At 41.0% G+C, this 16948-nt stretch overlaps 1 protein-coding gene across 1 annotated transcript in view; it reads left to right on the forward strand.

Moving 5' to 3' along the window:
• The first annotated feature begins 3678 nt into the window (after window positions 1-3678).
• ACER3 (alkaline ceramidase 3) overlaps window positions 3679-16948 on the forward strand; it is a 56389-nt gene continuing 43119 nt past the window's right edge. Inside the window, exon 1 of the mRNA XM_009102696.4 lies at window positions 3679-3863. Coding sequence (XP_009100944.1) covers window positions 3761-3863 — 103 coding nt within the window. The 5' untranslated portion in view covers window positions 3679-3760. The remainder of the gene's footprint in view (window positions 3864-16948) is intronic.

Here is a 16948-nt window from a genome sequence, read left to right on the forward strand (position 1 = left end):
ACGTGTTACACAGGATTGGACCTGCAGAATCTAGAGGTAGGTGTTGATGCCCTTTTCCTGTAACTAGTATAGACTAGGTAATTCAGAAAGCTGCCAATAACGCAGAATTTAGAAACCAACCTTATTATGGAAAGTAAGACTTTAGAGCTGAGAGTCACGACTCAGGATTCCACACCTAAGATGATGGAAATGCTAGGATCCAATTAAAAAAAGGCCTTACAAGAGGGACAAGTTCAAAAGATGCTTAGAGGGCTGGAGCACCTCTTCTGTGGACACAGGTTGTGAGAGTTGGGATTGCTCAGCTTGGAGAAGGCTCCAGGGAGACTTTATTGCTCCTTCCAGTACCTAGAGGGGCTCCAAGTGAGATGGAGAAGGCCTTTTGACAAGGGCATGGAGTCTTTGGACAAGGTGAAATAGTTTTGAACTGGCAGAAGGTAGACTCAAATTAGATACTAGGAAGAAATTCCTTTATGTAAAGGTGGTGAGGCAGTGGAACAGGTTGTCCAATTAAACTGTGTATGTCCATCCCTGGAATTGTTCGAGGCTTTGAGCGACTTATTTTTTAGAAGGTCTCCCTGCATACAGTGGGGGTGGGGGTTTGGAGCTAGAGGATACTTAAGATCCTTTCCAGCCCAAACTACTCTGGGATAATTTTCTGTAAAATTTGAGCAGGCAATAGGTAGAACAAAATTCAGTTTTATTTTTGTGACTGATAACTTTATTTTAACATCATGAGAACCAAGTAGTGAAAACATCTTCAAGATTTTATACCAATTTTATCTTCCCCTTTGCACACATACACTGATGAGAGGGAATAAGTACAATCTTTCCCAATATATGTCTCCATAATGAATTCTAAACAATCTGCTTATTAGGTCTGATTTTATGCAGAAATAAAATAACCAGCAGCACAAGCCATGATAAAGTGTTTGCACAGAGCAGAGAGAGATAAAAGAGTTCCTCAGGAGTCATTCCCTGAATTTACCTGATCACAAGGAGCTGAACATATGCCATTCTTGAGCAGCAGTCCTTTCCTATTGCCAAGCAAAATATTATGCACCCACACACTAAAGTGACAGGACGTATCCCTCTAGTGGTGTAAACTGACATGATTCAATTACCCACTGATCAGTTAAGACATAAGGTTTCAGGGCAACATTAAACTGTATGGAAAGAGGATCCTTTGCCACAGGCAACCTAAAGCCACAGGAATCTACTCCATCGGCATGACAAGCACATTTTTAGTAATACTGAAAAAAAGTATTTCGGTAACTCTGTTTGATTTTCGCTATTTCAGAAACAAGACATTCCTTCCTTAGGTTGTACAGATCAGACAAAGAAAACCCAACGCCTGGGCAGGGGTAGGTTTGGTCCTTTAATCAGACAGATCACATTTAGATGCAAAGAGCTTCAGGCTGTCACATTATATCCAGCGCACTAATGGACAGAACAAGGCATAGCTCAAGGTTACAGAGGAGAAGTTCTGATTTTAATATGTATTCTTGTAGCTGAAGCAGTCAAAGTTGGTTTTTTGGAAGTCAAGTTAACCGCTACAAAATATTTTCAGGGGAAAAAAAAGCATCTATTATAATAGTTTGGGGTTGCCTCTTCAATACTATCCTTCTGAGTGCAGTGACCAAAAGGTTTGTCAGAGCTCAAAAGCAGAGAACCAAGACACAGAACAAGACAGAAGTAAATGCATTTTGTGATAGAGAATACTTCAGAAAAGTGCCAAATAAATAAAAGTTCCCTACTGATTGAAATCAAGGCCTAGCTATGAATTTTTTCTTGTATTTCTGAGGAAATCAGAATGGATGACAACCTACATTATTGGTATCTACAACATAAAACTCTTCATTAGTTTACCTTGCCCCGTTTTAAAGTTAGTTTCATATCTGACTTCTTTTTCTAGCACGGCAGCAAATCTTCTCATGGCCAGCATGCACGTGATGAGAAAAGAAACAAACATCAAAATTTTAATTATTTATTTAAAGCCAACTGTAATTCAATATTATAAAAATTGCCTACATTTTTTCCATGGGTTTGCCATTATTGCTCCTGGTGAGTAAATATTTATTTTTTAATATTTAACTATTAGTTAATACTTAAAATACTTCATAGGTCTCTCCTTAGTTTCTGAACAACTGCAATTTCAAATTTTTTAATTGTTTGTCAAGAACTTCTAACTGAACCTTAAAAAGTCTGAAAAGCTAAAGTACATCAAGCACACCAGAATCTTCCTCATTGTTTTCAGCCAGTTTTATGGACCGGTACGCTTCCAGATCCCAATCTTGAAATCTGTGGAAGTAATGTAGCTCTGAAAATATAGGGAGACAGGTCTGCATATAAAAATCCACAGGGATTTTGATGATGTTTTGACAATCTAGGTGTATTGTCATTGCCATCACTAAAATAAATTTTATTTTGGTGCTTTATAGCATGATGAAAAGTAGTGACACATGTTAAATACATCTCTACCTGATGCTGGAAGCAATTATACACAAACTGAACTTCAGAAGGCAAGATGGTCTTCAAGACAGATGTATACATTCTGCCATGTATTTACAGTAGGAAAGGTCTGTGTTTAGACTGGCATTTCTTAGCTTACAGAAGGAAAAGTGAGAAGAAATAAGATGTGGAAAAAGAAGTCTGTGTGTTTACATGCAGGTATAATAAATTCTGCTGGCCAGCAGGGTGTAAGCACTGTGTAGAGCCCCCAAGGTCTGCACGAAGCTTCCCCTCAAGTCTTTGGATCGCCTTCTGAAACACAAAACATGCACAGCATTATCAGGCCTTTACTAGTACACTTTATTCTTTTCCCTTATGTCTGAAGTCTTTCCATTTTTAGATTGCACTTGCCTCTGGATACCAACTCTGCTTGAGAAGCAGTTTGCATATTATGGATGTAAGTATAGTACGTGTAGTAAGCACTGAGGAAACTAAATAAGGCATCAGAGGAGAGGAAAACCCCCATTTAGTAGGCAGTGCTATAAAAATACTCCTTCCTTCTTCCAGCCCACGAGTATGAGGAACACTTGCCTCTTCATTGCTTTCAGGAAAAAATTCTTCAATGCAAAGGTGGTGAGGCACTGGCATAGGTTGCCCAGCGAAGCTGTGGATGCCCCATCCCTGGGAGTGTTCAAGGCCGGGCTGGATGGGGCTGTGAGCAGCCTGGTCTAGCGCAAGGAGACCCTGCCCATGGCAGGGGATGGGAACGGGATGGTCCTCAAGGTCCCCTCCAACCCAAATCATTCTACGAAGCTGTGAAGCTGTGTTTCAACAACATAAAGGCAGCAGGCTGCCCCGCTCGCCTTATAAACCCCTCCATGAAGGGGGCTTGTTCCCCTCTATAAGGAAACCCGGAGTGGAAAGCTGAGGGGGGAAACCTCCTCACTGGCCCCAGACCGGCTTGAAAAGGGGGTGAGGAGAGCGCCGTGATGTTGCACGTCCCGCCTCATCCTCACAGGGGCATCGCGCGGGTTCCCTGAGAGCCAAAAACGCCCGGCACCGGCGTTTCCCCACAGACTCTCCCCACATCCACGTTTTCACCACAATGTCCTTCTCCGCCCCGATTTGCTCCGTCCGACAGGCCGCAGCCCGTTCCCATGGCGACCGTAGCTCCGCCCCGCGGGCGGGCCCAGCGCCGGCCCCGCCCGCTCTCCCGCCGCCGCCGCCGCCGCCGACGCGCTCCGGCCCGGCGCCCTTCTCTCTCCGCTGCCCCCGTGCCCTGGCTCCGCTCTAGCCTGGAGCGGGCACCGCGATGGCTCCGGCCGCCGACCGGGAGGGTTATTGGGGTCCGCCGACCTCCACCCTGGAGTGGTGCGAGGAGAACTACGCCGTCTCCTACTACATCGCCGAGTTCTGTGAGTGGCCGCTCCGGCCCCGGGTCCTGCTCCGGCCCCGGGGGCCGTGTCCCACCGCCGCCTCCTTCTCCCTCTCCGCAGCTCTTCGTGCTCTCTCCCCGTGCCGGGGGAATCCCTCCTCCTCCTTGGCCCCTCTCTCCTGCGGGGTGACGGTGCCTCTGCCCCTCAGCCAACCCTGGTGGGTGGAAATGGGTGTTTTTTACCGCCTTCCCCCCCAAATCCGTGTCGGAAGCACGGGATGGTGTAGCCCCTCTCTCCCCAGCGTGTTGTTTGGGCCCCCATCCCAAGCGTGTCCTTTCGGCCTGTGTCCATAGGGATGGCAGGGCTGGAGCGGGGGTGCCGGGGGCCTGCGGCGGTGGCTGGGATGGGGTGGCCCGTGAGCTGTGTCCTGGGCTTTGTCACGGGAGCTGGGCTGGCTGTGTGGCCCCGCAGGCACGGGTGAAGAGAGGGGCTCTCGCTGGAGTCGTGCTTGGCGTGTCACGCCGTGCCCGCCGCACGGGTCTGCTGCTCTGCTCCCCTTGAGGTGGAACCATCGGAGCAGCCCGGGCTGTCAAAACAAGTGAAACTGCTCAGGGAGAGAAAAGGTATCCTCCTGTGCAAGATACGGCTTCATCCAGAGATGACACCCTCCCCGAGTTGGTCTTTGGTGCTCCCTGATGACCGTCGTCAATCAGGTGTCTCTGCTGCAGGTGGTGGGGGTTGAGCGAGGCTTGAAGGATCGCTCTGTTTCCTGTGATTTTCTTTCAGGATAGCTCAGAGCACTGGCAAGAGAGCAGGCCATCGGTTTGACCTCGAAACTCTTTATTCAGAAACAGGCAGGATTTGGCATGTTTTAGGGAAAGAAAGAAGGGGCTTCAACTACAGGATCATCCATCAGGTGATTGAGAAAGGAGTGTCTTGCAAGTGGTAAAAGATCAAGCCCTGTGTCACTGAGGTTTTGTTGAAAAACTAAATATTTTTGTGTCCTGGACAGCAACGTTAAAGGGTGTAGTAGTTATAATTATGTGCTGCTGCCTGGCATACGCCCTGTACTACAAAAAACTTTCGCACGCATAAGGTAGGTAGCTGCCTTTGAAGTGTTAGGGCCCTGGGTACTCAAGTGACCAGGCTCACCTACCCTGAAGTGCTTGAAGTGGGCAATCTGCAGAGGCCTTTCACATAGCTGGGATGCTTCAGCAGTGGTTTGGAAGAGCTTGGCATGCAGAAGATGGAAGGTTCTGGGTTTCTATGCCAAGCTGTGACTCCTGATTGCAAACACTGACATGGGTGAGGATCCAAAGTGAATAATTGTTCAGGGTGTAGGAATAGGAAGAAGAGGATCTGAAATGAACAACAGCAGCATAAGCAGCTTAGAAGCTCAGAGGAAAAAGGAAGTTAGTGTGCAGATTTATGGCTGAGAAGAGGCAGGCTGGCTGAAAAGGAAACAAAATTAAATACTCTTAAAAAGGGACAAACTTAGAAGTCTAAATAGAATGTGACTTTTGCAGAGTATGCATATATGTGTTTTCCTTTTTGTCAAGGATAATTTATGAGATAATTCTCATAGGAAAGAGGAAGTTCTGTTTCTTCACTAATGTAGAAATGAATTTGACTAGCATGTAAATTTTTTAAGTAATTCCTGCATTGTTTGCCTTGTTAACTGATACTTTTTGTCTGCTTTTGGATTATTCAGAAGAAGGAAGATGAGGATTAGAGTAATGGGAGGCAGAAAGGCTTGTGTTCTGAAGAAAAAATGAGTAGCTATACAAGGTCTGGTCCCTCCTTATGTTTTTGGTGTTTGGGACCACAGTTTTTTGGTCTGTCAGTTGCACTGAAAAAGCTGTATATAAGGCCTATGTTGTAATGTAAAGCATTTAAATGGTCTAAGTTTAAAATGCAAAACAGTAAGTAAGCCTGCTGTGGTGTAGGGTTAGCTTAACAGCAGCTAATTTCAGTCCAGGCAGTAAGTGTTCTGGGGATATTAGTTGAAGTTTTACCTTTCAGAAGAGTGAAAATCCATTTCTGACTTGGTACCACTCAGGTACAGCTGATTATCTGTAAAAATTTTTGCATTAAGTATTTGTTACTAATAATTTACAAGAAACTATGGAGGCCCAAAGATTGAAGAATACTGTCAGGTCCAAACCAAATAGGTTGCAGGCTAAAGAACCAAACAGAAAGCTTGTGCAAATTACATTTTTGTGCCATTTAGCAATTTGGTTTTGACATGCTACTTTTAGTGCAGAATTGCTACATTGTGTTCCAAAAGCCCACATGCAGTTCCTTGCTCTTTACTCCTTAAAGAACTAGTGTAAATGATAGCAGTTTATCAATTGTATGTAGTGAAGAGATGTGGAAGTTAGGTAGGGTGGTGGTGTAGCACTTCATACTTGAATTCCCTTGATGTATCCCAAACACAGTGGCATGTATTCAAAAGCTCATTTTTTTAATAATGAAAAATGCTTTTTCTTGCCTTTCTGAGTCTGCACCTAGTCAGTTTTTCTCCCCTGTGGAGGTGGATGACTAACTGCTCTACATCCATCTGTATAATATTAAACCAATTGAAATGGAAAACCAGTAAAAAGAATTGTTTTGCAAGCTTTACTCAATATATTAAGCCTTAAAATAGGTCTTATATCCCCCACTGATTGAACCTATTGTATGGTGTAGTAATTCCTTTTTCAGGGTTTCTCACTGATTGACTCCTGTGTGCTGGAGGGCAAGTAGTAGACATGGGGGTTTTTTCCTTCTTTAAACCTAAACCTTTCCAGCTCCTGGTTCTTGAAAGCTGAATTGTCCAAACTTTTGTACACATGATTAAGAAAAAATAGTAAAGGATAAATCCACCATCCTCCCACATAAGCAAATAGAAAAAGGGCAAATATAATTTCTGGGTTTTAGCACTTATCACTCAAATGCTACAGCTTACTCCTTATTTTAGGAGGGTTGATGTTTCAGGCCAGTTTAGCCCCCATAGCATTGAGTTTTGGGGGTCTGTTTTGATGAGAATGTCTATGACAGGAGCCTTACCCTTCTTGCATTCAGTCATCCCTGTAAGAAGAGTTTCTCTTGTAGAATATGATGAGTGAATGTAACTAATCTTCACATACTCCCTTTGCTGGAAGCATGTAGAGTAGTACCAATTCAAAAAAAGATTTTAGATTCAAAAGAGCCCTGTGTGGTGGTACATGAGGGCTTATAAATCTCAGTCAGGAGAATCATGGGGGCGAATTTGTTGTTGTTATCAACAGAATGCTGTGTTCCAGTTTGGATCAAACTTGAGTCATGTTTCCAGTTATGTTGCTTTGAGCTATCATTGTCCATGAGTAATATGCATCATCTACAACTTGACAGTTTTAGAGATAATATATCCTTATGCTGGCTTTTAGAGCAGCAAGCATCTAGAACATTGCTTCAGACTTCTCAAGGAACTGGTGAAATTGTTTCTTTCTTGGCTTCTGGTCTTGTCTAAGTATGTTCTGATATCTTCGTATAAGAATTTTTTTTATTATTATTATTATTACCAGTTAAATCCATCAGTTTTTGTTTTTATTAGAGATCTGGTAAGTGACTTCTTGTAACTGGGATTTCCTTATGGGACTCTTATTTAGGAAAAAAAAGCACCCATGTCATGAGAATCTGCCCGTGTTTCTAGCTATTTTTGTTCCGCTTCCTTCAAGCTTCTGATTTTTGCCTCAGACAAGAGATTGAGACAAGATTACAGAGACTTGTGTTCTTCAGTGTGAGATATCTCTTTATCTCACATCGTGGATGGCATAGAGGACTGTCCAAGCATTCTCGACACTGTGACCAGTGACACAAAAATATTGTTGTTTCCTTTTAGGCACTGCTCAGAGAATACAGCTGCCAAAGATGCACAGATCTCTGTTTTCCAATTTAAAACATAAAAACTGCAAAATTTACTTAAACTTAGAATAATGTCATTAATGTTGAATTTGTACTGCCACGTATGGGTTGTCATTTGTTCCTTGTGGGTGTCCTGTTGCATTTTTGCCTTTTTTGCCAGAGGCTTTGGAAAGCAGCCAGAGACTTTCGGGCTAGGTACTCTCTTAAGTGAGAGTAAGAAAACTAAAATAAAGCCAACTGTCTGCCTTCAAGAACTCTTCCTGTTCTTTCAGTGATAAAGTGGCAGATGAAGGAAACATCATCAAGTTTAATTGGGTGTGATCAGCCCAACTGCCTGGCTGAGATAGAGCGATTTAAAGATGTACATGACACAGATGAGTTCTAAAGAGTGCTTTAATAGAAGACAATGTCACAGACCTGTAGACTTTAAGACTGAAAGGGATTTGAGTGTGTAAATTTAATGAGCTCATTGGAGGAAACGACATCACAACTTTCCTCTCGAAATTTATTTGGCTTCTTGAGGGAGCTCCCTGAACTGAGGAGGCACTGCAAGCAAAAGGGTAAAGGAAGCATTTAACTAATTGATGGTGAGTGTAAAGTCAAGTGGAGTGTGCAGAACAGTGCTCAGCTGTGCAGTACATTTTTGGGTGAATGCTTCTAGCTTTCTTTTTGTGCTGCAGACAAAAAGAATTTGAAAGAGGGGTTCTTTTCTTCAAAAAATAATATAGCAGAAGCAAAGTCATAACCATAAGCAGATGGTCTCTGCTGTCACTTTTTTTTTCTTTCTGTTTGGTTTTGAATCAGTAGCAAATATTGTTGCATTAACTTATTTCTTTTCCTAGGCTGTAAAAGTACATTCTTAGCTTAAGCCTGAAGATAGTCTTGTCACACAGTTTTGATACATTTTGACACCACTAATGGTTTATATATTATTTTTAATTATTCCTTGCTTTTTTACCTTTCATCCATGATGCAACTCTTCCTTTAATCTCATGACAGCTAAATTTTCAGTTTTCCCACCAGCCTTCATTGAAAGATGGGGTCAAAGTCTCTTGGAAAGTTTGTGCTCTTGGAAAGTGTGATTTCTCCAATCATCAGTTTTTATTTATCCATCACATTATGGATATGCTTAAAACCTGGCAGATGCTGTGCTAATGGACCACATGTGTGTTTATCTACTAATATATGTATAGTTATTAAGCAACAATAAAAATCTTAAATATGGTTTAACAAAGCATTTGATTACTCTATAATCAGTGCTTCATATTCAGTACTTGTACAGCTGGCAGTTGGACATCTGCCACTCCAAATGGTAACAGAGAAGTGACATTTGTACAATTTAATTTTTCTTATGTGCAAACTGAGGCAGACAGGTTTATGAACTGCATTAATGTGCAGAATATATATTTGTCACTAGAAATAGGAAGATTAATGTAAAATTAATGATTGTAAAGGAATGCTGACGACTTTGAAGTTACTTTTAATGAGCTTTAAGTCACAGATTAAAAATTTTTGTCATAATTGAAAGACAAGTCTTCAGTCTGGGGTTTGCTGTGTCTTGTGTGTGTGAAACTGCTATTTATGTAATGCATTTTCTGTATTTGCTGGTGACTTTCACAGATAAGTGGAAAGATTTTTTTTTCCTTTCAAGAAGAAAGACTTACTTATCAATGCAAAAATATTCAAAGGAAGTCTAGGAATTGTCTCCAGTCCCAACAGCTCAGCAGTGTATGGTTGCGTTGTCCTGCAACATGTGCCAGTGCTCGCACACTTGGCTGTTTCTCTGACTACCTCAAGAGGATCATGGAAAGGTTTGTGGCTCATGAAAGGTTATAAAATGCAAAGAGCTCTTTTAATTCAAAGTGTGTGTCTAAACATGACATTACAATGCTGGAAGAGAACCCATTTGCAAGTGGTTATCAGGGCAAAGCTACCTACCTTAGATTGCTTTCTAGCTAGGAGGCTCTTTGTACCTGCCTCATTAATTGCACTCGTTCTTCCATCCATTAGCAGAGAAGCTGAGCTGCTTCATGAATTAAAGGTGCTTGGTTATTCTGTCTTTGTGGAAGTACTACAAAAAGCAAAAGAATGTGTCAGAAAGAGAGAAATTGTAGAGAATGTTGCAATAAAAAAAACCCCAGAGCAACACTGCTTTAGTGTCAATCATTTACCATTAATTGATCTGAATATGCCCATATAGGCAAGCTCAGTGTAGAGGCTCAGTGGTTTTGCTGGGTACTGTTTAGATTTAAGGTTTCAGGCACAAACCCTTCTCTGTACTTGAAAATGCAATTAGAAATTTTCAGAGTTTTTGTGCTAGCTCAAAAAAAATGAAGTGTCTAACCATGACATTTTTTTTTCTGTTTCTAAAAATTAATTTCCTTGAAGAAATATGCTGCATGTGCACTGTGACCAGTGACTGAAAATCTGATATTTCTAAATGATCTCTGCAGTCAGCATCTCCAGGATCCTTATCTCCTTTGCAGTCAGGTCCATCATCCTCTGTCAGAGTAGGTACTTCAGTGTGCCTGGAGTTCGGGAGGCAGAAGCTGTTCTCCCTGTCAATCTCAGTGGAGAGACTGCACCCTTTGTGTCCCTTCCTCAGCCTTGCAAGATTCTTCTTCAGTTCTTTGCCTCTCCACCAACTGGTGACTCAACCTGCCCTGCACATTGCAGCACTTTGCTGAAGGAAATTTCAAACTTTATTTCAGATTATTCCCAGCTGTGTCCTGGGGCTTTAGTTTCTTCTATTTGGTTTTACATTGTTCCTTGATTCCTTTGGACATATTTTGTGAATGCAGTGTCCTTGGACTGACCCTGAAATGGTATGTGCAGAGTGTGTGTCTCTTCAAGAATCTCTGGCTGGTTTTGTGAACAGGAAGGTATCTTCCATTAGCCAAGTCCAGGTAATACTGCAATTCCCCTCTCTAAACAGAGGTACTGGGGGAGGGGACAAGAGTGTGGCCTGATTAAGCTGGGCAAGGTTCAGGATGTAAGTTTTATATTTGAGAAGGCAAGATTTAGACTTCTTCAGGCAGGAAAGCAGACAAGCAGAATTAGGGAAAGATGTGTTGTTAGGGGTGACCTGAACATCTGTATGTTTTGTATGAATTTTGTATGTATTCCAACTGGTAAGATTTCAAGGTATCAACTTAATAGTCATAAGACATGACCCTAGAAGCTCTTGATTTATACAATGCTTTAATGCGCTCATTATTTCCAATAAGCTCATGATGCCACTGCTCTGTAGGCTGGATTTTTAGTTAATGCTAAATAACTAAAAAAAACTAAAAACTATTGCTAATTCCTGTTGGATAAGGATTTTCATTTGAACAAGAATCAGCACCTGGGAAACAGATACTGTATCAACCCAAAAAAGTCCTTTAGAGAGGACTGAGCATTAAAATTAGTCTGGATCCTTTCAGTCTTGGGACAGAGGTATTTCTGTGTTAACCTGATGAGCAAATGACATCTCTTTCTTCATCCTGCCTGATCAACACCATTTGTTTGTTCAAGCAGAGACCCGCTTCCTGACTGAAAAACATGCTATTGTGATCCCTTCAAATGGGTATTTTAAGCTTCATTGGGGAAACCCCGGGATAACTGAAAAATTATTTGTATATCTTTGAGAAAGAGGCTTTGCAGATCTAGCTTGCACTGAAATCAAATGGGTTATCTGCAACAGGAAGCTGAAATGACCAACAGAACTGATGAACTCATTTTGTTGTCACAGAGAGGAGTTTACATTACTTTCTAGGTAAAATGGGTGTATTTTTCTTCTACAAGTACTTACCATTCTTGCACAGCAAACCTTATCATGTTTGTGTGAGTCTCATTACAGATTTGATTGTTCTTGGAGGGAGTTTGTAGTGCTGCTCTCCTGCCAGAGACTTCCAAGTCTGGTGCTGACCCCAGACTGCAGCAGCCAAGCTGCCCTGGGGGTTATTGCATGCAGGTGCAATGCCTGTATTCCTTCCATGGGATACAGACATTATTTATTTTTTTTAGAGTCTGAGTCTTATAGACTTAAGAAAAAAACCCACAAATATATAAACTCAGAGTTGCTCCAGGTAATATTTTGTTCATGATTGAAAATGGATGTTTTTGTCTTTTTTTTCTTTTCTTTTTTTCCAAGTCTTTTTCACAGTTGTGAAAATGAGCTGTACAAGCAGAAAGAATAAACTATACACAATGTGTATACAATATATACCCAGTGTATAAGTAAACTGCCTGGAAAATCAGAGAAACAAAACTTTTTGCTTTTTTTTTTTCAATTTAGTAGCAAAAATGTAGAAAAAATGTTGGCAATGCACTTCTGTTCATACCAGTTTAATGCTATCTCCATAAGCTGCTGCTAGCAGTAGCAGTGTGGAAGTTCAGAGCTTTCTTTTGATGTAGCAGAGCAAAAACCAGAGAATCATTGCTGGTTTGTGCTACTGGTGAGCACAGTGTCTCTCTAAGAATCAGTTCAATTGAATTGTGTCAAGGCCTTGGAAAGCAGCAGAGAAATACACTGTGGTAGTGAAATCATACAGCAGATGTTGTTTTCATTCACTTGAACAAACTGCTATGCCTTTGTGATCTGTGATACCACAGTTGCTTTTCACTCAAAGTATTGATGACTGTTAAATCTTTCAAGGCCCAAGTTTTATAATCCTGCAAGGCTCCTCAGATACATTCTTCTGCACAATGCATAACATCAGTGCAGTACTGAAATGCTGAAACTGTTGAGTCCCAATTTAATGTTACATGTCCTTTATCCCCCTCTATTCTGGGATTCAGAGAAATACTGTAAAGCAATTTCCATTTCTTAAATGCATTTCCTTCCAAGCTCTTCCATGCTGATTTCCACTTGACTCTTGTATTATTTTTTTTTCCCCACAATTGTCTCAGGCATGTCCTCTGGAAGATTTCCTCTGCCAGCCTTTGGGCCACACTTGTGTTGGGAACACAGTTAATTTGTATATGGTTTTCAACTACTTTGTATCTTACTCAGTAAAACAGATTTCTGCCCAAATTCCTGCCGCCCATCTTATGAACTATTATTGTGTAGGTACTATATTAATTTATATTTATAACAAAAAGATAATGTTTAAAGTTTGAACCTTCAATGTATTTTATATCTCTTTATTTGGTTCAGACTGAGATACTTAAGATACGGACTTTGATCTTACTGTCTCTGTGGAGAAGCTTAATTTTCCCTCCAGATGAATAGCTTTTGCCAAAATTTGTGGATGATAGATGATTGCTAATCTTTTTCTTTTCATTTTTCAAGCATGAACAAGAAGGTTGTCTTGAAATGACAATTGGACAGTGACTAAAGAATACAGTTGGAGTTAGTTGTAGACTAGGAGTGACGACCTTTGGTTCTTGCATTATTGAATTAATTGGGTACTGTTGAAAGTTTTTGCTGGAGGTTGTTATATTAACTGGAAAAGGTTATGAAGACTTTTGAGAAATGAAGCACCTATGTAAAACAGATAAAGTAAGATATTTAGGAATGATGATTATGATTCCGGGTCATTTCTGTGATCAGTTGCCTGTCATCACAGGTTTCAGGTAGCCTTAGGGTTTTTCATTTAAGGCAGCCCTGGGAGGAAAAAAAAAGCTTATTTGCAGAAGGAATTTTTATTACCACTGATGATAAGAGGGTGAATGTCACTATCAGTATTTGAGTGGACGCGGTGTGTCTGAATCAGGCTGTGGTTGCTGACCAGTTTCCGTATCCTCATGGGTTCTCCTACAGTTGTTATGTAGTATTTCACCTTTTAATTTTCTGCCATCCAAATAGGGCAAAAGAATGACATGAGTCATTAGTAGAAGAGGCTTTAATTGTTCTGGACACCCAGGAGAAATCCATATTGATAGTAAGAAAGGGCAGAAATAGAAAGCAAGAGGATTTGGATTTTGAGGATGGACTGCCCAAGCTAAAGCCACAAATACCCGAACAGAAGCACTGGTGCACATTATTCTCTACTGCTCACCGTCCAGTGAGCAGCAGAGAATAATGTCCATGTTGGGCTCCCCTAAGGCTCAGCTCTCCTCTGTCACTGCATAGTGCCTGGCACAGTCCTACCAGAGCCTCTGGGCTGATACCCACAGCTTCCATGCCTCAAGTTGGTTTTTCCAGTGTAGTGCGGACTGGCAGATGCTGGGTTGGATGTACTTGGTAGCTCAAAGCTGTCAGCTGCTAAAATCTGTGCTTTCTCCTCTGGACAGACCCTTAGACTTAAAGGAGTTGGTGCAGACACTGAACAGGAAGGCAGGATGCTGACGCCACCGTAGGAGAAGAATGGCTGGAAGGAGTTAAGAATGATGAAAATTACATGGATGATCAGTGTAATATGTTGGTCACTGCTTAGTTTAAGCAGGGGCTGAACAGTAATCTCCATGTCTGTTATTTCCTTCCAGTCTGACATCATCAACCTGCCTTAAAATAACATTTAAAACAGGTTTTATTTTGTTTTCCAGTAAAGGATATAAAAGAAGCAAATCTGCCCTTCAGCAACAAGCTTATTGCATGTAATATTCTAACTTTACATCATCTCAGCCTAATCTCTTTAGACTTTGATTGCATTTTCCAGATGTAAGCACTTGCTTTTAGCGAGCTTTCTAGATTGGTATTTCAAATTATCTGCCTATGTCAACTGTTTTTACTTTAAATTTGCTTTCAAAATCCTTCCAGGTGTACTTCAAAGTAATTGGTGTGCTTGCTATCATCTTAGATTCATGTTTATTGGAAAAATTATGCTTTCTTTTCCATGTGGTTTCTCATACCCTAGGAAAGCAGTTTTAAAATACGACAGGATGGAATAGCAGCTGGCTGTAATGTAAGTTTATTCCTTGCAATCTGGGTAATTGTGAATTTCTTGGATTAAGAATAAAATGTCCTGTAAAGAAGGTGTCTACTATCATATTTGTCCAAGCTGCTTCCTGAAATCTCAAAAAAATGGTCATGAATAGATTCTTGCATCTCTATTATTGCATTTCTAAATACTGTTATTTTTCAGGTAATGGTACATTTAAAATGCAAAAACCAATTATTAATGTTCTACGATGCCCTGCACTTATGACAGGCATTGGTGTGATAAACATACAACTACAGTAAGATAATAGACTTCAAAAGACAAGACAGTACCTGGCTTTTTAATTTAGGTGTTGTAGCTATCCTTATTCTGGCCTATCACCTCAGAATATTTTCATTGCAATTGCTTTCATAATTATCTGTTAAACTTCACAGCTGGTCCTCCACATTTTAAGCTGCCCTTTTAATGTTCTTCTGGGGAAGAGCAGTTCATGCTGATCTCAGACTTCATTCATAAAAAGTTTTGAGACAGATCCCTTGGAAAAAATCAGAAGCCACCCTTCCTCAAAAAAAAAAAAAAATCAGTACAAGTTTTGGGGCTTTAGGCACTTTTTCTTCACTTGTGATAGCCTTTAAGAATTCCAGGAGGAGAAGTTCATTATGCTAAACATGAGAATTGGTAACAAAAACATTGTTTCTGGAAAGTACCCAGCTCTTACTGTGACTGCATTTTCTACTTGGAAGCTTTACTTACGAGAAGTGGTGTTGTGAACTCATTCATTTTTATTGTGACAGCTAAGGTTGGTCAAGTGGCTAGAGGAACACTTTGGTGTTTGAAGGTCCTGACTTCAGTTTTATGCAGGTTTCTTTGTGATTCAGGCAGCTTTCTCCAGCCTGTCCTGCAGGGATATTGAGACAGAAGACTGGGGTTGCTTAGACCCTGCAGTAAAGGAGACTAAATAGATGACCAGTGTGTTTTAGATTTGAGAGGAAAGAGCAAAAATTTATTTACCCCTGCAATAAATGTTTCGCTGGCTAAATTTAAATTTGCACTATAAACACAACTGTTGTATTTCTGGGATTGCAAGGGTATCTTCAAGGATATTGGTTTCTTATGATGAAATAAGTGGAGCTTTAAAATATGAATTTAAGTATTAGCTTTCTCTCATTTATTTTTAGCATAATTTACATAAGAAGCAAAGTCAGTGTTATATAGTCTTCTGTTAGGTTGTAGTTTTCGAATGCCTTTACTATACAGTAGCAAAGCAGTTTGCAGAGATGAGGGTAAGGAAAAAGATAGCTTAATTGTAACCTAGGGCCATTCAGAAGCAGTTTATAATAAGGACTTCTGTAGGATGTGCATTCCAAAGAGGCTTGTGCATCAGAAAATACACCCACACTTTAAAGGTTTGAGCTGAGCTTACTTGTGTGTGTTTTGTTAGTCAGCAGTGTCAAGAGCTTTCTCTTCTAAATACTTTTTGTTTGTTTTGAAGAACATGAAATAGTGTAATCAGACTAAAACCATCTGAAAATATTAACTGGACTAGTATGATGAATGCCAAGGGAATGAATTCTGCAGCTGGGATATAAAGCGTGTAAAACCATAAATCGAAATGTATCACTTGACACAGCATGTTGGAACCACTTATAAATGTGCACTGGAAAGAAAAATCAAATTGCCTTGTTAATAATTAATTATTTTCCTAAAATTTCCTCTTTACCCCTCCCCAATCCAATCTATCACTGGAATGGTTTACCTCTTCAGAAGGATATAAACTTGCATATCTGTGCTGTGCTGTCCTGGAGAAATGGGGGCCCAGCGAGGGAGAAGCAGCCTAGAAAGTCTAGAAGCGCTGCCCTGCATTCCGACTTCAAACACTTAAACCTTCCAGCTGGCCACCAGCTCTTCAGCAGCAATGTTGCCTTCAGTGTTTTTGGCCTTGTCCCAGCTCTTGGACTTACTGGAAGCAGCTCTGCTGGGGCTGAGACACGTGCAGCTGGAACGTGGTGTGCTCACACCAGTGGTATGCATCTGAGTTGGTGCTGGCCTTGGAAGGAGCCTGTGTTCCTACCTTGTCTGCCACCACTCTTCACCCATGGTGCATTGTTTCCTTCATGTGTCTTGCACTGTGTTATCCATTCTGTTTGAAACTCTTCCAGGATTTATGGTTTCTTTTGGGAGATGTTGCCACTGCCAGATGCTAGATTTCTAGATGTCCTACTGAAACTTCCCTTTCCCTTGGTTCATCCTGTTAATACTCATGAGAATGCTCTTCTTTAGTAATGCAAATAATATTTCTTTTCACTCCTTCCCCATGTAAACCCTTTGGATTCCACGTCGCTTTCTTATAGCTTCTGTCTGGCTGAGATTTTGGTAGCTGTTCTTTCCCTTTTCAGGTCTTCCTTTTCCTGTGTGGTACTCCTAATTGTTGTA

The sequence above is a fragment of the Serinus canaria genome, chromosome 1 (genome assembly GCF_022539315.1).
Source record: "Serinus canaria isolate serCan28SL12 chromosome 1, serCan2020, whole genome shotgun sequence".
Taxonomy (NCBI): domain Eukaryota; kingdom Metazoa; phylum Chordata; class Aves; order Passeriformes; family Fringillidae; genus Serinus; species Serinus canaria.